General features: G+C 39.4%; 2 protein-coding genes across 49 annotated transcripts in view; one reads left to right on the forward strand and one right to left on the reverse strand.

Moving 5' to 3' along the window:
- The window catches only part of SCLT1 (sodium channel and clathrin linker 1), a 33898-nt gene extending 13000 nt beyond the window's left edge, over window positions 1-20898 (forward strand). The window contains exons 12-21 of one of the 2 annotated variants that reach the window (XM_086890510.1): window positions 122-299; window positions 1260-1358; window positions 1888-1959; window positions 2636-2710; window positions 3197-3342; window positions 3623-3815; window positions 5180-5376; window positions 13482-13560; window positions 14648-14743; window positions 16639-16895. In XM_086890510.1, coding sequence (XP_086746636.1) covers window positions 122-299; window positions 1260-1358; window positions 1888-1959; window positions 2636-2710; window positions 3197-3342; window positions 3623-3815; window positions 5180-5376; window positions 13482-13560; window positions 14648-14743; window positions 16639-16701 — 1198 coding nt within the window. In that variant the 3' untranslated portion in view covers window positions 16702-16895. Of the gene's footprint in view, window positions 1-121; window positions 300-1259; window positions 1359-1887; window positions 1960-2635; window positions 2711-3196; window positions 3343-3622; window positions 3816-5179; window positions 5377-13481; window positions 13561-14647; window positions 14744-16638; window positions 16896-19430 lie in introns of those variants that run through there. The other variant, XM_086890511.1, reaches the window with a different exon arrangement.
- JADE1 (jade family PHD finger 1) overlaps window positions 19209-23030 on the reverse strand; it is a 146818-nt gene continuing 142996 nt past the window's right edge. For all 47 annotated transcript variants that reach the window (XM_086890494.1, XM_086890501.1, XM_086890496.1 and 44 more), the window contains one exon: window positions 19209-22772. In XM_086890494.1, coding sequence (XP_086746620.1) covers window positions 21871-22772 — 902 coding nt within the window. In that variant the 3' untranslated portion in view covers window positions 19209-21870. The remainder of the gene's footprint in view (window positions 22773-23030) is intronic.

The following is a 23030-nucleotide window of genomic DNA, read 5'->3' on the forward strand; positions in this document are numbered from 1 at the left end:
AAACAAGCAGAAAACAATGCAATTTTGAGTAATTTAGGAATAGATACTTACTAATAGCTCAGTTTGAATGGATTAGTGTCCTAATTAACCATCACATTGTTAAATTTCTGCTGTCTTGTAGATTGTGTGTGACTGTTAAAGATGCTGAACAACTGAGAACAGAAAAAGTAGCCCTGGAGGAACAGATTAGAGAGCTTCAGGCCAAGTCTGCCAGTCTAGAAAGTGAGACATATGATGCTGTTGCAAAAGTCCAAGATTGCATACAGCTCTTGGAAGAAGCTAACCTAGAAAAAAGTCAGGTAAGTCGTTGGATGAAGGTATTTCCTAGAAATCAGGATATTTAGGATACATGAGGTAGCTTCTTTCGTGTCTGTTGTGCTAAAACTAGTCATGCATAGAGAGAAAACTGGGATGTGACCACACATCACTCAGACTTGTCCTAAAGTATAAACTTCAAAGCATATGTTGAGTGCCTGGATGAAGGTCATCTAAATGATTACACTGTACCTAAATATAAATCTTCCAAAGTTTTTGACAAGAGTTCAGAGTTTCTTACCAAATACTGATGTCAGAAAAAAAAAGCAAAGTTCTATTATGAATTTGTAACTGTTAAAGGCAAGACATAGGAGACAGGGAAAATAGAGGGTCATCAAGAAAGAAATCTAGACATGTGAAGAGGCCTTAGAAGAAACTTTTTATATACAATGTGTTATTAAACTATCATAGAATAACATTTATGCCAAAAATAATGATATAAAAATATGTCTCAAGGAGCCAAAACAAAGCAGACAGTTCTTAATTTACTGCTCGGGCTTAAGCATCCTGAATTATTAAAACTGGGAAGAAAATGTAATGAACAGAAGAAAAAAATAAAAAGTGTTCCATTAATAAACAGAATAAAAAAATGTATGTTAATATACATGTCTGTTAACACTTTGTGTTTAAAATTTTTTCTCCCTGTATGAGATTGAGGTAGAAATTTTCCTCTGGATTCCTGTCCTTTCTTCTGTAAAATTCCATGCTCAGCCAAAATCTCCAAGTCCCAATAGAAAAAGACATTTACTGACTTTACTGACTAACTCTTTGTGTGGTTCTGATTTACAAGAATGTGCATTTAGTGCAACATGTTTTCAGTGTCAGTGTTACTGAGTCTCGGTGTCAGCTACTCCAAAGCAAAATGGAAAAGAAGGTGTCTTTTGAGTAGTGTGGGTTTTTCTCTTGGTGCACTGAAATCAGTCATATTTCTTTTGTTCTTCTAGGCACTCTTTGGGGAGAAACAAAAGGAAGAAGAGATCAAAAAACTGCAGGATGAAATGTCTCAACTTGCAGAAAATACTGCTGCAAGAATTAGAAAGGAAGTAAGTTACGATGTTTATAAGGAATGGGAAGATTGTTTGGTTTTCCTCAGAGTGAAAAAGTACTGCTGGTGCATGGTCATCACAAGCAGTTTTCTCACAAGAGTTTGGATAATATAAGTGGCAAGACAGCATGCTGATAGCACCATCCTCTTCAGCATTTATTGTCTAGATATGTGTTCTAAACAAGAACCAAAACTGTTGGTGTCTCTGCAGGTACTGGCATGGAGAAGGCTTCACTGTGAAGATGTGAATGACACTCATGGTGTCTTCATTTGAGCTTTTTTTCTCCTAAACCCCCTCAGTTTAAGTAGTATGGATTGATAATAATAATTCTTCTAACATTTATGTCATAAGAGTTGTCAGTTATTGTGGTCCCAGGTATTTTCATGCTTTATATACGTGCACCACCTATAGACTGCATACATAAATATATGTATAAGAAAAAAGAAAAAAATATATATGTATATATAAAAAGCAAGATGGAAAAATAGTTTGTGGGACTAATTTTGTAGTTTTGTTTTGGTCACAGGTAGACACTGCAAAGAAGCAATGTAACATGCAGGTTTCTCGGCTAACAGAAGAAATTTCAGCTCTTCAGATGGTACGGAGTTGATTGATAAAAATATTCTCAGTAACAGAACATTCAAGACTTCTAGGCTTTGCTGATCAAATATTTCCACTGGAATTTAGTATTTTAGGTCAATCAATGTGTGAATAATGAGTAATTGTGTAGGACAGTCCTCTATTGCTGTATAGCACATTACATCCTGCATGTCTCCAGGGATGAGTTCACAGGCATTTCGACAGTGAGATCTGTGCTCTAGAAAATACTTCCCATGTGATGGCACTTCTTAATTATCCCTGTTTATTTCGGAGATGCACTCTGAAACTCAGCCTTCCATGCTTATCTGGAGTTGTGTGTGTAGAAAAGAAAGCTAATATGAAAGCTGATGAAGTATCCCAAGAGAAAGTTTGTGAATCATAGACATCATATTTCTGAATGAACCAGGAACTTGCAATAAATGATGCAGGTGACCAAAAGAATTTGGTGCTTATGCACCTTTTTATTCATTTTTTTAAAAAAAGGTTTCATTTACATGTCTTGATCTGTATATTGAATGATCCTATAGGGAAAATAATGAGCAGGTGAATACATTCAAATACACCCACGGCAGCAGCAAGAATTACATTTATTTTAGGCAGGGTTTGGCTTCAGCACTTCTTGAATTTTTATTTTGATTTATTAAATCTTATTTAAAAATTATTTTTATAAAAAGGAATGTGGAGAAAAACAGAGTCAAATTGAACGAGCCATTAGAGAAAAGAGAGCAGTGGAAGAAGAACTTGAAAAGGTAAGGCAATTGTATGTATTTTTACATCACATTTAAGATCTCTTTACAGAAGGAAAAATACATAGATTTTTTTTCCTATTTTTCATGTATTTCTCCCTTAATTTCTTATTTTATTTTTTGAGTAGATTTTCTTGATTGTAATTTTCATCTCTTTACTTTAAGGTTGTTTGCATTCTATTTTTAATTTATTGTTTATTTAATCTATTTTAAAAGACCAGAAGGTCTTTTAAAGCAGCAACACCAAACTGAAAAAGAAAGTTCTTTAAAACATGTAAAAATAAGAGAGATGTTTAACATAATCCAAAAGAATGCTGGTACATGTTCCAGTTAAGATGAATAGACAGAAAACAAATGTCTGACCAGATCTTTGGAATCTTTTCTCTTTTTCAAGAGGCAGCCAACAGCTTTAGAAATTCAATTTTGTTTTAAATCATGGGGAAATATGATGCAATAAGGAGTAAACTCACATGTAAGTTTACTCTTCAGATTTACAGGGAACAAAGAGGGCATGAATCTGACAGTAGAAAGCTCGAGCAACTGCATCAGAAGTATTTACTTGCAGAAGCTGCCAAAGATGACCTTCAGCGGAGTCTACAGATGACACAAAATAAACTGAAACAACTGGAAATGAAGTAAGCCATGTCACAGCTGTTTACAGAAGAAGAGAAAGCAGTGGAAATTTCTTCAGACTATTTAAACTGTTCAGTGTGTATTAGGGCTTTGTCAATCCTTTTTATTCAGTAGCAGACATCAAGATACCATAATTGTGAAAGTAATGTTGATTTTATCAACTCTACCATCATGACAAAGTTCTTTGCCGATTTGTGCATAGCTCCCAGTCTATATCTTTTGTTCTCTGGTTCAGGAGTTGTTCAGTTCTTCAGTTGAAGCCAGACTTTGCTTCTCTTTTAGCTCTGAGGAAGAGAAATCTCGTTACCAGGAAGTTATCTGTAAATTGCAAAGCACTCTGGATTCAGAAAGAGAGAAGAGTGCCTTTGTCAGTGAACAAAGACTAAAACTTCAGCAAGAGAATGAACAATTGCAAAATGAAATGGATGGTTTGAGAAAACTGGCAGTAGAGGCTCAACAAAAAGCTAAAATAAAGGTATGTTTTGGTTTATTTTTTGTAATGTAAGACTAATATTTGCTTAGTAAGGCAGCAGTTCTACAAAAAAAAAGCATTAAATGTTTAAACTAAGATTGAGTTTCAGTGGTGCTTCCTGGTTGCTGCTTAAAAGTAATTTTATTGTCGCATTGTGTGTCCTCAGAATCCGTGGGGTAACTCGATCTCTGCTAATTAAATTGTATTTTATTGTGCATTAAATTCTCCTTGATAAGAGAATTTAAGAGAAGACCCCAAATGTTCTTTGCTTTAAATAAGATGAATAGATTAAATAATATTGCAGTTCCTAATCTTCATTTATTTATTGTCTCTAATGTGTCAAAAATCTTTGTCTGACTTTCTGCCCAGAGTGTTCCTCTACTTGAGTGTCCACCATGTTGTCAGGGCAGTGTATAACTAATAAATAATTTAATAGTGTGGCTGTCAAGCATTGGCTCTTATTTTCTGGACAGAGGAAATCCTTCTCTAAGCTTAGCTGCAAACAAGATTATTAACTGAAAGCTGGTTTGTTCTTTGTGAACATGTTCCATTAAATGCCTCTGAGCAGACTGCAGGTCAGATAAGGAATCAGTAGTAGCCTCAGCAAATTCATGGCAGCACTGACTTCTGGAGGGAGAAACAGTTTTCATCCTTGATGTGGTTTCTGAGCATAGAAAGTTGGTACTTTCCCCTCTGCAGTGTGAAGGTACCAAAAAAAGGGGGTCTAAGGATCTGGAGCAATGAAGACAACCTCAGCAAGCAGTTTTACAGGGTGTGAATGGGGACCGGCTCAAATCTGGCTTCCACTTTGCACTGCAAGATAAAGAAAGCTGTCAAACTGAACAGGGACTCTCGGCCAAGTCCAGAACCTTTTGCTAAAACAAAGGATCAGAATCTTGTAACAGAGAGGCAGTGGATATGAAGCATCGAAAGCATATACTAAATCTTTGCCTGTCTCATTTTTAATCAGACAGGCTTCCATTATAGTCACAGATAAGATTCACTGCTTGGTTTCATTTCCCTCTGATGTACAAAGGATTGCAGATGCAGTTAAGAAACTCCTAACACATTTAGCTAGATGAAAAAGAACAAACTTGTTTCTGTGGAGGAAACACAAGGGAGAAGAATAAAGCTTACTTACAAAAATAAGCATACACAGCTCATTATCCCTTATTGTCAGTTGTCCTATTTGCTTAAATTGGCTTTGGGAACATGTATCTCTGAGTATATAATGAGAGGTTTAATTATTGTATGTTACACGCTTTCAACAAATGTTTATAAATTTAACTCAGGCATTGTAAAACAAATTTTAAAAAAAAGGTAAAGCGTGAGAGATTTGATTGTATTGGATTTGGGTTTTTTTTTAGATAAGTACAATGGAGCATGAGCATGCAGTGAAAGAGCATGGCTATGAAGCTCGACTCAAGGAGATGGAGGACACCAGTCACAAGTCCACTGCTGAGCTCAGACGTCTCTTAGTAGCTCAGCAAAGAGCAACAAACCGGTGGAAAGAAGAAACAAAGAACCTCACTGAAACTGCAGAAGCCAGGATCAGCAAGCTGAAGTAAGTGCAGTTTTGTTCCCCTTCTGCAAAGTGTGGTTCAGGTACTGTTTGGTGTATCACAGTAGACCTGTGGTGAAAAACCATGAAGAGCAAACCGTCCAGACTCAAAAATGTGCTTGCAGCAAAACAAAGAATCATCAAAAAAGAACCTGTGATGTTCTCTGTGAAGTTAGCACTGAAATAAAGCTTTCACTGTTTCATTACCTTGTTGATAATGCGTGAGGTTTTGTAATGACAAAAAGTAAGTGGAATATATTACTTTGGATTTTCTCTTTCAAGATTCAGCACACTCAATTTAGACAGTTTTAACTGTGGATTATAAGAACTTCTGTACTCTTCAGAAAAACCATAACATCAGTTGTGGAGTGAGTCTCCAAATGTCTAATATAAACTGGACAAAAACCTCTTGGAATGTACATCTAATGTTCTCTTCTGAGCAGCTGCTGTTATAAATGAAGATAAAAATGGGTTGTGTGATTCTCCTAAGAAAAAATACCATTGATTCATCCATATTTCTAGGCTGATACTTGTATTTTGCAGTGCAGAATATAAGAATATTTTCAGTTTTGCAAGCTTCCCCTATGCTTTATTTCATTTCTAGGCTCAGCAAACACTGTCAGCTCAAGTATACTATTAATTTGAGGTTAAATTAGCCTGGTATTTTATAGAACTGCAGAGAAGTTTGTCCTCAAGATCTCCTCTTCAAAACTGGCTGAAAATTGGACAAGATTGACACACTGGTCAGCAACAGCTGCTAAAACAGGAAGCCTGATTTCATAAGTCTGATTTATTTAAAATTAAAGTAGTTAGAAAGGAATATAACACTGCATTGTCTTTCAGTGGGTTTGAGAACAAAAATTCAGGTTATGCAGCTCTGTTAACTCGATAAATTTGAAGCAACCTTTAATCACTTAAAGTGATGCACTCAAGTGGCACTTTGCTCAGACTGATTTTAGAAGTTGTTTTACTGTCACTTTAACATGGAAGCAAAGCTTTTCCCTCTTAAAATTGGGAAGCAGTGAATCCTACCTTTCATTTCCTTTGGGGTAGTCTTGGGGTTTTTTCATGTTTTATTATTAATGTAATGCTTTACATATTCTCAGCTTCAATCATATTTCCAGTATCCCATGCAATTTCTGTAGTTCCACTTTCTGAAGCATAACTTGGCATTTCTTGGCTGTCAGAATTCCAGTGGTGTGAATGGAATTAGAAGCCAGCTCTCTAAACAGAAGGCAGGAAAATCTACCGTGCCCCTACTCTTAACCTGGATGTCCATCTTTGCAGTGAAGTATGTGCTCATCTCTACCTTCTCTAAGTAAACAGTTACAGTTTTTTGGTTTTTTTACCTTATCTCTTCAGATACAGGCTGGCTCTATTCTCCCTTAAAACATACTGAATTTGCAAAGATTATTATTAAACAATTCTTTAAAATAAGGGAAAAGTCTCTTTCAGAAAACATCGATACTGAGGATCTTTGTGAGACACTGGAAGCTGTGCTGATTTACAGACAGTTTCACTGGTGCAGCTTCACTTTGTGTAATTAGCTGGCTCTTACTGATAATTTTTTAGCTTCTTCTGTAAATGCTGTAACTGGAGAAGAAAATTATTTTGCAATCTTTCATGCTAAGGTAAATTTTAGCTCTAAAACTCATAGTTTATTTTATGTAAATCAAAATGCAAAACCTCACAGCTGAGCGTCTAGGTTCATCACTAGATCCTGGATGTGGTTCAGCAAGTTCCAATTAAAAGGGGAAAATTGCAGACTTCCAAAATAATTAAAGCTGTCTGTGAAACAGCTGTTTTCCCTCTAAAACCTTTACTGTTCAGTGTTAAAATGTTGTTACAGAAGACCAAAAGATTTAGACCTTATTTATCCACAGCAAAATGCTGACAGAAAATAGAAGGAAGTCTGCTTTGTGAACCTGGATGAAAAATGGGTAGTAAATTTTGAAAATGTCCCTATTTATGTGACTTCAGTGGATATTTTGGTGCAAGTCTAAAAGCTAAGTCAGCTACTTTATGATATGGTTTTGTGTGTATTTATGCTTTTTCATACTGTATAAGCTAGAAATAGAAGTCTTTACAAGGCATTTGCTCTACCTGGCAAGGAAGCTGGCAATAGAAACAGGAAGGCTGTAATTTAGACTGACATCAGGAATTTGTTATTAAATCAGTGATGCAGTGATGCTCTGATATCATGGTGACAGATATTCTAACTGATCCTTATCAGTATTATCTGGAAATTTTAAAGCCAGCTTATTTTTCACCTTATATGCATTGCCACTCAGCAGTGTAGTGCAGAATGCAGTTGGTATGAAAATTAGCTCCAGAATTTACATTGTAATAGTAGTTATTCAGCACAAAAGTCCTTGCTTATACTATAAATGAATAATTATCATATTTCTTTTCATCTCTCACAATAACATTTTGAGTGCAAATACAGTGCAGCAAATCGCTTCCTACTGTGTTGGGAACTAAAATCAAGTTGCTGATTATTGAAAAAGCAGAAAAATTTTGCAGCAAATGCATTTATCAGGGAAAATTCAGTAAGAACACAAAATAACAGACTGATACTGGTATCAGATTAATTAATCTATTGTTAATTAAAAGCTCTGTTTGGAAGGTCTCTTGAGGCTAATGCAGGAAATAGTCTCACCAAGCCTTCTGGTGGGGTCCAAGAGAAAGGAGGATCCATGTAAATATGTGAGCAAATGCAGAGGACGTGTTGGTGACAATTAGCAGAATTTAATTTTTAACAAAAATACAGTTTGTAACAAGAGTCATTACTCTTGCAGCATGCCAATGTGTTTTATAGCTGAGTATTTATAGGAAGTTACAAACTTCCTGACCAAGTCCTATCCATATGTATGGGGGAAGGGTTTCAGATTGCATTTCACCAGGAGGTTGCTGTTAGTGCAGCTCCTGTAAACACTGACTCAGTGTCCCATTTGTTAGTGTAGGTGTTTCCCATTCCTTTGTCTGAAAGTCATGATGGTTTTTCAGTTCTGTCCTCATTGCTTTCATTCCCCATGTGAAGGTGCCTAAAACATTTTGGCTTCTTTGTTAAACTTACCAGCAGCAGCTGCTAACTTTTCCACATTCTGTGCTGCTCATTTGTCATGTTCTAAGTCTTTTTTAAAGTCAGTGTTTTGTTGGTGAAGTGATATCCACCCATATGCACGAAGGAAGCATTAAATAATTCTGAGGAATGAAGCAACAACAGTGAATGTCAGGGGATTTTTGATCTGAAAAAAATGAAGAAGTAAATTTTGCAACCTGTAATGGTAAAGCATGTAATGGAAATAGCATAAGAGTCTAGTAGATCCCTGTAGATAGAAGTGTTGATAACTAAATTGATACTTCCAGGCTTCATTGGAAATGGTTCTGTGCTTTTCAGGACCTTTGGATCTTATTCAAGTTAAACATGTAACTGTTGCTGATAAAACTGAACTTGGAATTCAGAATCAGTGTCTACTTGTAGTCTAAATTACACCATTTTCTTCATAAAAATCTATTACAGTCTTCATTTATGAGAAAAGCTTTCCTCCCTCTGAGTATCTTAAGATGCTGCATGCATCCTAAGGAGAATTTACTGGTAACAGACCTCATCTTTGCCTTGCAGAAGGGCAAGGAGCCAGTTTTGCTTCACTGTCCTTGTGCCAGTCAAGCCTGAAGGTAACTGAGGAGGTCAGTGCTCCTTGTGACACAAGTCACCATACCAAACACAAACCTTGCCCTTGGCAGCGTGGCTAACAACTCACTGCCAAGTTTATTCCCTTTATTCCCACAGCTTCTACTCTGGCAGAGTCAGGAACCAAACTGCTCTGCTGACCCCTGATTGAATCCATTTTAAGTGTACTTTGAGTTCTAATGATATGTACTGAAGTGAACTTAAACAGCAACAATTATAAAATAGTAGTAAAATGGCATAAAGTGAGTGATCACTATAAAAAGTTGTAAAAAAACAAAATCATCTTTCACATTCTCTGCAGGGGTTTAATTGGAACACAGAAGTGTAGAAATTTTATAAAACTGTCAAACTTACTTCAAAATGTAACCTTTCATGATATGAAAAGAGCTTTTAAGTCTTGGTGAATAATTTAAGTATTTTATGTTCATTAGTTTAACTGATACTGAGTTACTAATTGATTTTTCCCCCTTTTCCTGTATATGGGGAATGTTGTCCAATAACAAATAACCAAATCAAGACTTGATGTTGAAAAAGCTGTTTTAATCTCCCGTGTCACTTCTCCACAAATGGGTGCAGAATTTGGTGAGAACTAGAAGCAATCCATGTTGCTGTTGTTGCTGACCTACAGGGCGTAGAGCTTGCAGTTGTAAAGCTTTTGGCTCTCAGTGTAAATGTCCCAAAAGCTTAAGGGACATTCAATTTTAAGCTGTCTTTGACAGCTGTGGTAAGAAAAATCATTATCAAGTGCTTCCAGCTTTTTATTTTTCTTTTTTTCATTTGAAGGAATTTACTTTTGAAAGTGAGGAAAGAATGGGCAAGTTTGTAAAGGCTCTTGCTTTCACTGAAGCGCTGTAATCCAGAAGAATGGTTCCTCTGGCCACATCTGGGGGAAGAGACTGGCTGAGACTGCTGTTGCTACCTCACAGCATCATTGTAAAGCTCTGTAGTTCTTCAGACTTCAGCTGAGAAAAATAAATGACAGCTCATAGAAAGTGGAATCAGCAACACCAAAGGAATGTTTAGGAAATTTGTAAATTGGAAGGAAACAAACTTCAGTAAAAACAGAACAGAGGGTAGAATGGGAAGGGTTGGAGAGAGACAGTTCTGACAGCAGAATTCAGGCAAAACCAGGGTAACTCAATCTGCCAGCATCTGCTCAGATAAAATGGAAGTGACAGACTATGCAAGTTTTAAAAATAAGGGCAGATGATTCATTTGTTCTGTAAAGCCCACCTTTACAGGTCTGTAGATGAATGCACTAATAGAAAAGATGGTTACTCCCATCTCATTAGCATGTCAGTATTTTCTGTAGATTTTTATGTCCTTATCTTGAAATGAGGAGCTGGGGTAAACAGAGAATTTGCAGGTAAGCAGATAAACCCTTGCCAGACTCTGCACCAGTGGCCAACACCAAGAACTTATTTTTTATTGAACACAATTCTGGTTGGAGCAGAGAACAGAGAAAGATTGACACGGATAATCCAAGTTTTATGTTGAATCAAATGACTGAATGCCCTTCAGTGGAGTATATCTGGAGAACTGCAGACAGGGAAAAAGGTCAATCCTCTGACTTGAAAGCCTGACAGGAAATGGATGGTTCTCTCAACTTTGGCATGGATATTGCTTTGGCCTGTCAGACACGTGGATGACTGCTCAGTTTAGGTACAGTTTAGCTTGAATAGGGGTAGAAATAGGTATACACAGGCTTGTTCTTCTGCTAAACAATAAAAGCATGAAACAATTTGTAAACATCAGCTTAAATGATAAAGGAGGGTAAGTTTGCTTCCATGAAACATTACATTTGAGGAGCTTTAAAATCTGAACTCTTTAATTACTGATGTAATAAAGTGCAGTAACGATACACAGTATGAACAAACTAATAAATTAATAATCCTATTCATCTGTCTTTATTGTCTAGTAGCAAGATAAAACTTTTGGGGGGAATAAAAAACACTTGTAGCATAAACCAAATTATTTGAGTAACTATACAGAATGGCTTAATTTCCTTAATAGACATTTGCATTATAATTGTCAGTAGTTAACAAAAGGGAATCCTTGATATATTGTTTTAATATTTAAAGACTTTGCTTAGCTTGAGCCATCTGATTGCAGCTATTTTGGGTGTCTTTGTTCCAGTTTTTCCCTCTGACACATTTCTTTGTCATAGTTAGAGTCCCTGACTCATCAGTAGGCATGTGTGGGGTTTGGAGTTCTGTTTTTATCTTTTCTGTGATTGAAAAGAGTCTGCCTCTGAGGAATGACCTTTTTTGGCAGCAATATATATGAAGTGTTGGCCATGAATGCTTTCTCCTTTTGCCTACATCCTGTACAGTACATGCAGTGAATTGTGTGGCATCTTGAGATTAAGAAGTTGCCTCTTTTTCTGAAACATTATTCTTGGCTGCACTTGTGTAATGTTTGGCAGCCAAAGCTGCTTATTTTAAGATGTTCATTAAAAAAAAAAAAAATTAACAGGATGAGAGACAGCTGCAGGTACTGGCAGTATACAAAATTCATAATTACTAAGAGTAACTGAAGCATATTATAGTATAATTCAACCAAAAAAACAGCTGGCACATGCTATATTTGTCATGAGAGCTTTGCAGAAAGTACTTGCTGCAGCTGGTGGATTTATCACCCGTCTGCTGAAATGCTAGGAGCTCACCTTTTGTTTCCTACTCACTTAGCAAAGACAATGTGCAGTGGGGGCTGATTTAATTGTCCAGCAGTTTGGGGTTATTGCTCAGTTCTAATATTGAGATCTCATAAGTTGTGTTTGGGGGAGGGTTAACACTCAGAATGAATCAACTGTCTAGCTCAATAGCCATCACATTTCCTTATGCTTACAAGGTTAAACTGTTTCTTTTTAAATATGTGTTCAGTGTGATCTCATTATAAAAATAACTTCTTGATCACAGCTGTGTATGAGCCTGTAAACTCTGTTTATGGTCTGTGCTGCAAAGCATGCTAATTCCACACCTCAGCACAAGCACAGCAGACAGGTTTCTTTTAGCAACTGAGGATTTTTAGGGCACCTAAAAATTGGTCTCCTATATTGAAAATGCCACATTTGGTGCTTAATACTAATTACAGAGGATAAATTACAAAAACAGTGTTACATACTAACATACTGTCTTCTTCCTGCAATCTTAATCCATCTTTAATTCTTTCTTTATATAAAAGTGTTCACATATGATAACAGGTATGATCTATATTTTTTATTTAAAATCTATGATTTTAACTGTTTAACATCATTGAAATATCTGCCTATGTACTTTCATTTCTATGAAAATTCAAAGTTGTTGAACTGTCTTTGTAATATCTACATGGGACTGGTGAAAGAAGTTAAGAAGGTGGGTTGAGAACAGGTGAGTGGAAACTCCTCACCAGATGTAGTGGTGACCTGATATTACAGATGCATTGCAACCTTGTATTTCAAGTGCCATATATCAGTTTTCAAACTTCTATGAAGTACTAAGTTTAAAAGTTTATAAAATCAAATTGCTGAGTTTACAACAGTGAATTATTGTTGAGAACTGTCATCATTAAAATGGCAGAGTTTAAGATCTGAGGTTAATCTCCTCCCTTATCTCAATTTCCTCTAAAAGAATAAAGGCTTTATAGCTTCCCTTGCAGTCCTTGCCGTTTCAGCAATAGGTAGAGCATTTAAGGTGAGGTGGTAGAGACTGCTCAGAGGTTAGAGCAGCTCACTTAGGTTTGCACCTTTCTCTGGCCAAAATTACTGGAGTTGTGTCTTTAGTCATCCCTTTCTTGTGATGGCAGGAGGCAAGGACTGTTTCCTTTGGGCACTAGCTCAGAGATTGTCTGTCATAACCCAGATGTTTTTTGTCTTCAGTACTGTGTAAATTGAGAATCACTAAAACTCATTCAGTATAAAAGTAAAAAGACTGCTTTGAAGTAGGTGGTGTTTTCCTTTTCCTTATAAAGTGTCACATTGTTGTCTGTCTCACAAGTATAGAATGATTTATTTTTAGGTACTTCAAAGCACCTTTAAAAACGCCTACATTGAGGTCTGGTTATGGAACACTAATTAGAATTTTAATCTCAATATTGAACTTACTGTGCAAAATGCAGCTTATATTTATTGTATACTAGATAGCGTGCCTTCAAAATAAGATTCAATAAACAGGAAAAAAATCCCTGTGAAATGTCAAGTGCTCTTGACAAAGTCTTGCTGATTCCAACAAATACATCTTGTTCCTCTGCCATCACAGTTTTGAATGCACAGCATGAAGAAGTGCTGTGTGCTGCTTTTGAAATGGGTGTTTTAAGAGTAACCCTGTAATTAAAACCCACCATAAGCCTCACAATTCACAGAACTATCTATGAAATTACATTCCAATGACTGAAATACTACTGTTTGCTAATCAGCATCTTTTTTTCTGATTCCCAGAAGTGAGCTGCATCAACAAAAACTCCGTAGCCAGGAGCTCATTTCCCAGCTGGAAATAGCAAATGAGAAGGTAACTGAGGTAAGATAATGACTGATGTGACAGCTACTTTCAGTTACAACCTGATGTGCATACACTAAGATCTTAGCAGAAAACTATTTAGGTGAGCTATGTCACTGGTTTAGAGAAAATTAAGGATTTTTGACAGGGATAGTCAGTAGCAATTGGGAAACCTCACTGTTTCCTGCTGACTGACATGTTCCAATGGCAATAAGACAAATGAACTTTACTCTCACATTACAAAAGTGAAAGGAGGAATCATCTTTCTGTCTTTCTAAGTGACTAATCTAGCAATTCTGGACAAATTTCAGGAAATGTTTCTGAACTTACTTCTGCCTGTGAATCCCTGCAAGCCTCTAAACAGGAGCAGTCACACTGGGATTACGGATAATGTGGCATACACAGGGACACCAAGTTCTCCATATGCTTTGTGCATGCAGAATTTACATTCTGTGTCCATATATGCATCTGGCTAAAAGCTTTATCCATTGAAGATTAAAGGCAGGGTTGTTTTGGAATGTGCATTGTTCAATAATTAATGGCCACTTTAGAAAAGGCTTTCCTGTCAGCCTTATAAATCTGGGATAACATCCAGTTCTATCCAGGATAAGTCCTTCTGTCTTGTGTTTTCTGTGGTGTTATTTAGAGGAGAAAAATGATGCAAGAACAGACTTCTGTGAGTAAAGGCTGGTTAAGAAAGGCTTTTTACAGACCGTTTGAAGGGAACAGAGGCGCTCTCTAGCAGGTTTATCATCCCATTTGTATTATCTACTGTATTCCTCTTCCTTCTGAGCATAGCTAAAACATTTACATTGTCAGGTTGTGTGGATTAAATAACCTGAATTAAAATGTCAGCCTTTTTATGCATCTTGTTTCAAGGTGGTGAAATGAGTAAAACTTCCTGTGGATTGATTGGAAAAGTCAGATGATGTCACATTTGAGCTGGAAATTCTCTGAGGTGTCAGCAGTTTGTCCTCAGGCTTTTATTGTAAGGGGAAAACGCTTCCACTTCTGGTGTTCCTCTTGTGTTAAGCTCTTTCTTGCTACAGAATGAGTGAGTTCAGTAAAAAAGAATTTGGCATTGTGATGAGAGATTCTGTTTCCACAGGATGAGACGCTGATGATGGAATATCGGGAATACATTGACAGGCTTCAGAGGCGGCTGAGCCAGGCAGAACAGAGAGCAGCCACAGCATCCCAACAGGTACCCACCTCACAAAAAGTGTTATCCAAGCACATGGAATATGCTGAAGTACTCACTTTACATCATTCCTGAGGCAGAAGTGATCATTCTGAGCATTATTACCAACACAATTTTAACAAGTTTGGATTTTGGACACGTCACCTTCCGAAAGGATGTTTATATTTGACAGCTGAGGTTTGTGGGAACCAGTTTGATATGAATTAAACCTGCATGGTTCAAAATGTGTGAATGAAGGTGTACAGGCATTTCCAGCTTTAGAAATGACAAGTTAGCAAAGACAAAAAACAAAACCCTTAAATTTAACTGCAGCTCCTGTTTGCACAGAGCAGGTCTGTTGGAGTGCACTTGCTGCAGTTACCAGTGGCTGTGTGAAACAGCTGCAGCCGGTCCTGCAGTGGTAAAAGTTGTGCAGGCAGGGTAGGAAATGCTTATTTCTTTCCTTCCAGGCCACTGGAGAGCTGAAGGAGAGAGAGTGTATCCCTCTCAGTATTCAGTTTTTCCATAGTGTTTAAGCTGCACAACTTCAAGGAAATCCCATGGGGGTTTATACACTGAGTTCATTTTTTTGCCAAGAAGTTCATTACTCAGGTTGACCTCCTATTAATTAAAGATGGTATTTCTGCCTCCTGCTTTTTTTACAGTGATTTAGGAAAACCATTTGCAAATTACAGCTTGTAAGTGTGGGTGACCCCAGTGAGCTGCAGAGGGGAAATGTTTGGCTGACCTAAATTGCTCAGTTAGGACAAATGGCATTTTTTTCCCAACAGCAGTGAATAAATGGGCATAGCTGCCAAGCTGTCATAACATAAGCTGTGGTTCCTGGCTCTAAATGCTCTCTGTCATGACAAGGTCTATTCAGCTGCTGAAGATTTGTTCTGAAAGAGGAATTTGTTTTTTTTAACCTCCTGTTTGTTATGTGGACCTGTTTAGCTTTAATGCTTCTGAGATGCTGTCTTCCCATAAAAACCGAAACATGCTTATGTCACATTTCAAGGGAATTAACTCGTGGCTTCAGTGCCTATAGAGGAAGAGGTCTTGCTGTTCCTGAAAACATTGGTAATTGGCTGTTCCTCACCAGGAACATCTTTCTCTCTCTGAAAGATAACAGAGATGTTGTTGATGTTGTGCAGCCCAAATGCTGCCCAGATCTTGTTGCCAGTCTTCAGAACTGCCTTGCCCTCGTGTCAGAGGTTACTGCAGAGGCCTGGCTGCTCTGTACTGACTTCAGAACTGCTGTGCCAAGCCCCTTCCTTTTTCTCTCCACCCCAAATAAAACACACACAGGCAGTGTCCCTGCTAAAGGTCTCCAGTGCTGCCAGAATGTCCCCTCTTCTGACTCTGGGTATTTATTCTCTTCTAGGCCCCAGAAGGTTCATGTGTGAATTCTGTCAGATTCAGGGTGACAATTCTCTCTATTCCTAATCTGCAGGCGGAGGGCTGCTTTCTGACTTGGGTGTTCTCACTGCATATTCCACCTTCACTGTAAAATTTTATCAAATATAGACTAGAGCTGGACTAGTAGGGAGCCCAGAAATTACACTTTTGTTGTGGTCACTTCAATGACTAAATCTTAGCTTATTCTGATATAATAGTGATTCAGTAAGAAACCTAAAAACTACAGGATAATGTTTGCACAAGGGTAAAACATCTATCCTGTAGGTGTCTTTTAAAGTGTATTCCTGCTACCTATCATCTTGTATTCTCTGGGATCTGAAATAAGACAAAAGCAGTAGTCATCCACAGAGTACATTGTAAATTCTGCTGTTCATCCCAAATTCACACTGCCTCTGCTTGTTCCCTCTCCTCCATGACACATTCAGTATGAAAGTTGTACTGTTACTTTGATCCTACAAAGAATTATTAAGAAGCTATCATCTGTTTGTGTTTCATTACAGCTCAGCTTGATATCTGCACAGAATAAAAAAGCTGTTTCCCTGAAGGATCTGGAAAATATTTAAACACATGTTTTTATCATTCACCACGTTGGGAGTTAGGAGGGTTGCTGGAGAAACTTCATATTGGAGCACTACAGTCAAAAGCACAGAAAAGCTTGTAAAACTTTAAACAAATTCTGGTTTGTTCCAGTAAGAAATGGAGGGGATGAAGGTCCTGTCTCTGTATGCACAATAAAGATTGGAAGAAGACTGCAAAATGTTGTCATTCAAGTCCTTTAATGTAGCAAATGAAAAACTCTGACACAGTGCTGTGGCACATTCAGGGTTTTTTGGTTTAAAATCCACTAGCTCCAACTGTGACAAGATTGTGTACAGGGAAGGGAGTAGGTAGCTCTTGAACTGAAATTGGTCTCTGCTTTGCTCACATGCAGTCAGTATCTTTAATTTTGCTTTATGCTGCAGGTAACTTGGGAACAATTTGAAGATCCTTTATGAATTGTAATTAAACTCATTATATCATGAATGTCAGAGTTGCTCTTTTGATGGTCAGTGTTTGAGCTGCATGATGCCTCCATTGCCTTCCAGTGTAAAGAATTTGGTTCAGTTTGGTTTGATGCCCCTAAGGTACAGGTAATAATGGAAATGCTGCTATGGCTACTCAGCTCATTTCTAAGCTCTGTAATCTGCCTGTAGTTGTGCTTTTTCTTCCTAATATACTATTAATTTTATAATTATTTTACACTTCCTTGCTGTTCTGTTGATCTGCTCCCCTGGTTTGGACATATCTGGGAACCTCATTCTCTTACTTCAACTTGCACAAATGTGAAGTCATCCAGCCCCTTATGCCTTTTGAAATAGCAGGTTTCAATTCTACAGCTGCCAGCATGTGGGAATCCTCACAAACATGGGGCTTTTTTGATAGTTGAGACATGTCATAGCTATCTCATTCTACAATTAGAGCCAAAAGCCATTTTTTACTTTCAGCATGTATTACAAGCATCTGATAGGTCTTTAACTGTTTCTGAAGTGCTCACATCTTGGCCTTAACTGACATAATTGCTTGTCCTTCCGCTTAAATGTGAAGAGTGTAATTCTGGTTTCTAACCTCTCATTCAGCTGCTGGGTAGTGCTTGCTGGAAATATCTCATTTGGATTAATAAACCTGTGTGTCCATGGCAGTGGATCTTCACCATATTTGCATTTTAGAGGACAGAGCAGGGCTGATCCCCCTGTGGCAGCAAGACTTTGTGCTGCCTGCTGAAATCTTGGCTGCTCAGGTAGAGCCTGCAAGATGGATACACCCTCAGAAACAATTCCTGCTTGCTGCAGGGAAAGCCACTCGTTCCTACAGAGGTTGCTTTTTCTTATTGATAGATGCCTGTATCCACTGCACTCTGTAAATCTCAATTTTAGTTAAAAGATGTCGAAGATTCTCCAAAACAACCTGGGTACATTTTTCAGAAGTTCCAAGTGTCTGTTTGGGTGAGATTTTCATCAGTCAGCAGTGTGACACAGAGGCAGGCAAGTACCAGGCACCTTGTTGCCATTTGCATAATGCACAGCTGAGATGATGACAGGCCACCTGGAAGATTTTGTGTGAGCCATTAATCCCCTTCACTCCTCAAAGGCAGGCTCTGGCTGTGAAGTGAAACCTGGCTGGAAAGGGGCAGGCAGCTCCCAGTATTTGAGTATTTGATCCTGGAGGCACAGAAGGGCACCTGCATGCCTCCCTGTTAATTATGGGTGTATTCATTTCACCTTGGGGTGCAGCTCCTACCCAGTGGCTGTTTGCCAGAACAGGAACTGCAGGCATGACACAAGCACCTCATGGAGAAGGGAAGGGGCAGGAGAGCAATTTGAGATGAAACAAGAAAGGAAAAGGTTTCTTTCTGTCCTGGTCTGCCTCATGGCACCACAAACAGGAATTTGGTCACATGGAGCTCATCATACACCCACCAGCTCCTTTGGTTTCCCTGGGGCATCCAGAGGAGGCTGCTTGCTCCCATGTTGGGAGATCTGGTTTTTTCAAGATGGATTGCTCAGTGTGTCCTTTCACAGCCTTGCCTTGCCTTTTCTTGCTCAGCACCAAGTCCATTCTGTATTTCTGCATCTGGAGTTCAGAGGAATCCTCATCTCCTGGAAATCCTGCTATAGAAGCAAATTTCCTCCCAGTACTGCATGACCCCAGCCAGTTCAGAATGTGAACAAACTTTCAGGCTAATTATCCCAAAGATCCAGGCATTCAAACCTCATGTTCCTTTTCCAGTGGAATGTACAGAGATCATGGACTTTGCAAGGACATCCTCTGCCTACAAATGGAAATGTTTTGAGGATGCCAAGGGGAAAACCACACAGTGTGCTGTTGATGGGATGGGCACAGCTGTCAGTAACAAGCAGTTTAAAAAACCTTAAAAATGTACAAAACCTTGGAGCTGTGGTGTGCATGGTGATGCCTGTGGAAGCTGTGATCCATGTGGTGATCCACGGAAGCTGTTCAGATCATTGCAGTGAAGTTTTTGTAGGAACCCAAACACAAATTACAGGGACATCTAAACCACTGCTGGCAAGGATACTGCAAAAATGTACAGCATTTATTCACATACAGACAAAAGGCACAATTCTACGGAATATTTTAACAAAAAATACAGCTGTTTCAACTAGGTCTTTAGAAATACTTCAAAAAAGGGAGAAAATAAATACAGGATTGGGCCATGTAATATAAAATAGTCATCTCTACATATACTTTTTTATTTCTGTTTCTCTTCATGCACCTTTTTTTTTTTTTATTTCAGCTGAATGGACACCAAAGCTAGGCACATAGTGAAAAATCTGTACAAGTTTTACAAATGTCATCACAATTGTCTCGAACTTCTGAAATCAAGATTTGTACACAACATGAACCCTTCATTTAGATCTGTGTGAGTTTATAACCTAACAAATGGCATTCCAGGCAACTCTACAGACGCTCAACTAGCCTACGGTTGGACAGAACACACGGATCATATCGAAGATCTCTTGGTCAGTCAGCACAAGGAAAGGTCACGCTTGGAAACAGAAATCCAGCAAACCCCAGTAAAACACGGGGGTGGGTTTGTCACTGCAGTACCTACAACACCTCCTGCTGAGGGCTGAGCACAAGGACAAAACTAACCTACAGAGCTGGTCGTACCGCAGCCTTTTTGGTTTGGGGTCAGCTCCACTGGAAACCTCACAAAGCTTTTCGCCCTCAGTGCCAGGGGACAAAGCAGCTAAGGCATTCACTCTGCACAACGTTAGTGTTCATAATAGTGCAAATTAACAAGGTACCTCTGTCCAGGGGGTGTGAGGTTAAAGGTTTACTCAGAATCCAAAGTTAGGGTATTCCATCTATGGCTTGACAATTCCTGTGTGGTCATGAGCTTATTTCTTCAGGAAAATACCAGTGCCTGTCTGGAGAATGTTGCTGGATGTTGAGTAGGACTTGCTGGCTTTTACCTTTTGTCTGTCTGCTGTTTATACTTTGAACACACCCCAAGAGTGACTATGTAACCTCAGTCACCAGTGCCCTGCCTTTCATCTCTGTAAGTCATGCCAATTACTCTGACTTTTTGGGACCAGCAAGAGGATTTTGAAAGTGTATTATCCTACATAAAATTCCCCTTCCTCAAAAGGTTAAGACTTCTGAGTTTTAAAACAGGGATGCATTCTGGTGAAATATTTAATTGATAATGTTAACTTGCATAGCAAGATAGGGTGCTAAGCTTTTTTTTTATTTTCTGATTGAATCCTCAGTCCTACTGCAGAGGAATTCTGTGTTGTCAAGTGTTCCCACCTCGGGGAGCAAGGGTCAGACATTCCAAGGTGAGTGGATGCCCTAACAGCAGGCTGGGAGTGGGAAAGGGAAGGAGAAGGAGGTTCTTTATGCCTGTCTCTCTGTTAACACAATGCTGCCAAAACTTTTTCACCAGTACATACCTCTCCTACATTTACGAAAAATTCCAAAATGTACAGGCTCCTAATGCTCCACGGTGATGCGTGCGCTCCACTCGGTACAAAACGGTATCTCACAACCTGTTCATATTATTGCTTACATCTTACTCATTATTGCCACTTGCAATTATTAAAAAAGTACACAATCAGAATATGAGTTCCCTTTTCCATCAAATCTAGTCCATAATAGAATGAAATAGCTTTTTCTTTGCTTGACTGTAAAGAGCTAATCACAATGTATTGCCTTTGCATTTTATCATATTTAAAAATATATATTCATTCCATTTAAAGCAACCTTTTAGTGTCATAAGCCTGACTCTCTCAGTACATATCATTAGTGCATCTGTGGTGGCCTTTGGGAAATCCTCCTGCCTAGTGCCATAGAAAACTTCTGTCTGGCATTGTCATCACACTCCCCAAGGCAGGTGCCTGGCTATGGGTGACAGGTTATTCCATGGAGTGCTGGCACCCCCACACCTGCCCCTTGCTCAGAATTGAGCCATTTGGGAACATCCTTTGTGACAGTCCCAATCTTTCAAGCCCTGCTCTATCCCTTCCTCCTCCTCCTCCAGTGCAACATCGTGCCTGTGCCTAGTCATCATTCACATGTAAACTCTGGAGCACAGGGAGGGTTTGAGCTGCCACCTGCGCTCAAACTGAACACAACAGAACACATTCTGCAAAGAGAGGAGAAAGCTGCCCCTGCCCAGGGACGGGGAGCATCTGTAATGGGATTCAGCAGTGCAGTGCATTGCAATATGGTCTAACAACCATCCTCCATTCAATACACACGAGTTAAATTAAGAGCTTGTGCTTTTCCAGAAGTCAGGGGAAGGGAGTAAAACTTTCAGTGCCTTTTAGCTAGAAAGGATGAACGCAGCCCGATTCCTCCTACCCACCCTAGCCCCTTTTAAAAGATTTTTGTGAATTGCGTGCATCCCAACTCCTGTTTTACTAATGATGTCACTTCTCTGCTTACTCAGGAAAGTTGCAAATAAGGGAGACTCAAACTTCTCACAGAAATGGGATGGGGAAGGGGGTGTGGATGGGGAAGAGGAGAAAAAAAGAAAAACAAAAAAAACAAAAACAAAGAGCTTAAAACAGCTTTAAGTGCGTGTAAACATATTTATACAACTCAGAAAAATATGGGCTTTCAGTTTGTCAGTCTGTAGCTCCGTCCAAGAATGCTCCTCTCTCACACCGATGGGTAAGGTGGAGTTGGCTTGTAGGCAGTGACTCTACTGACCCCGTCCCTGTGTCCAGTCAGGTCGCCAGGATGCTCCTCCGGATAATGTCCGTCCTCCTGCCGATGCTGCTGTTGGGACTGAGCCTCTGCTGCCTGCACTTCTTTTCAGCCACTTCCGTCTCCGAGTCGCTCATTTCGGCGTCGGGGACATAGCCATCGTTCTCGCTGTCAGGCTTTAACTTGCTTTTTGTCCGCTCCTTCGCTGGAACTCTGCCCACGCCCAGGTAGGGGTAGCCGGAGTTCTGGCGGCAGGCCTCCTCCAGGCTCTCCCCCTGCTGCTGCCTCTCCCCCTTCTTTGGAATTCGGAATCCGCCCCAGTTTTTCCCTGGGCTCGTGGGCGTGGTAGGCACTTTAACTACTGTCTGATTAGAGTTTACTTTGACCAGACCCCCGTTACATTTAGGCACTATATCCCTCCGAGTGCCAGGCGCTGACCTACCACCGGAGTGGTGCACAGCCCTTTTGTTTTCCAGTTGCCTCTGAGAGAGTTCCGTGGGTCTCAGCAGTTTGTGGTTGTGTTTAGAAGTCTTTTCCTTCAGCTCTGCCTTCGCCACCTCGCACTGCGGGCGATTGTCTCTTCTCTTCCTGTGCTCTGGTATGACGACGCCGTTTTTCTGCTGTGCCGATACAATCCGTGTCTCAGCAAAGGTCTTGTCAAAATTTAAAAAGCTGCCTGGATCTGCGCCTCCTTCCCTCGGGCTGGGCTGCCTCAGCAGGGATCTGCTGTCATTCCCAGACTTGTCTCTTACCCTGTCTCTCTTGTGCGGTTTTTTCAAGGAGCGGGCCAGAGATGTGCCCATCTGCTTCCTGAAGAACGCAGAGTGCCACTTCAGGTCCTCGATCTTGGGGGCGTTGGGGCCCAGCGACGGGCTGTTGAACAACACCGTGTTCTCCATGGAGGCGAAGGAGGAAGGCACACCTGCATGGAAGCATAGCTCAAGTCAAGCAATTCCATAGCTGTGTAAATACCAGTTTGCAATGCACCTCTTTGAACTCTCCTCCTCGTGCCTGACATGTTCACACCAGAAATGGGCATTTGGCTGCTTGTCCTGCACTTTTAGGTCACAGCTCTGTGGCTGTCATGGTTTCACAACATCCTGCTTGTGTGGTTTTATTTTCCTCTACCTGCACCTAATCATACTTGTAGCAAAGACAAGTCCTAGCACTACTTTTTCCA

The sequence above is a fragment of the Cyanistes caeruleus genome, chromosome 5, assembly GCF_971803275.1.
Source record: "Cyanistes caeruleus chromosome 5, bCyaCae1.hap1.1, whole genome shotgun sequence".
Classification (NCBI taxonomy): Eukaryota; Metazoa; Chordata; class Aves; order Passeriformes; family Paridae; genus Cyanistes; species Cyanistes caeruleus.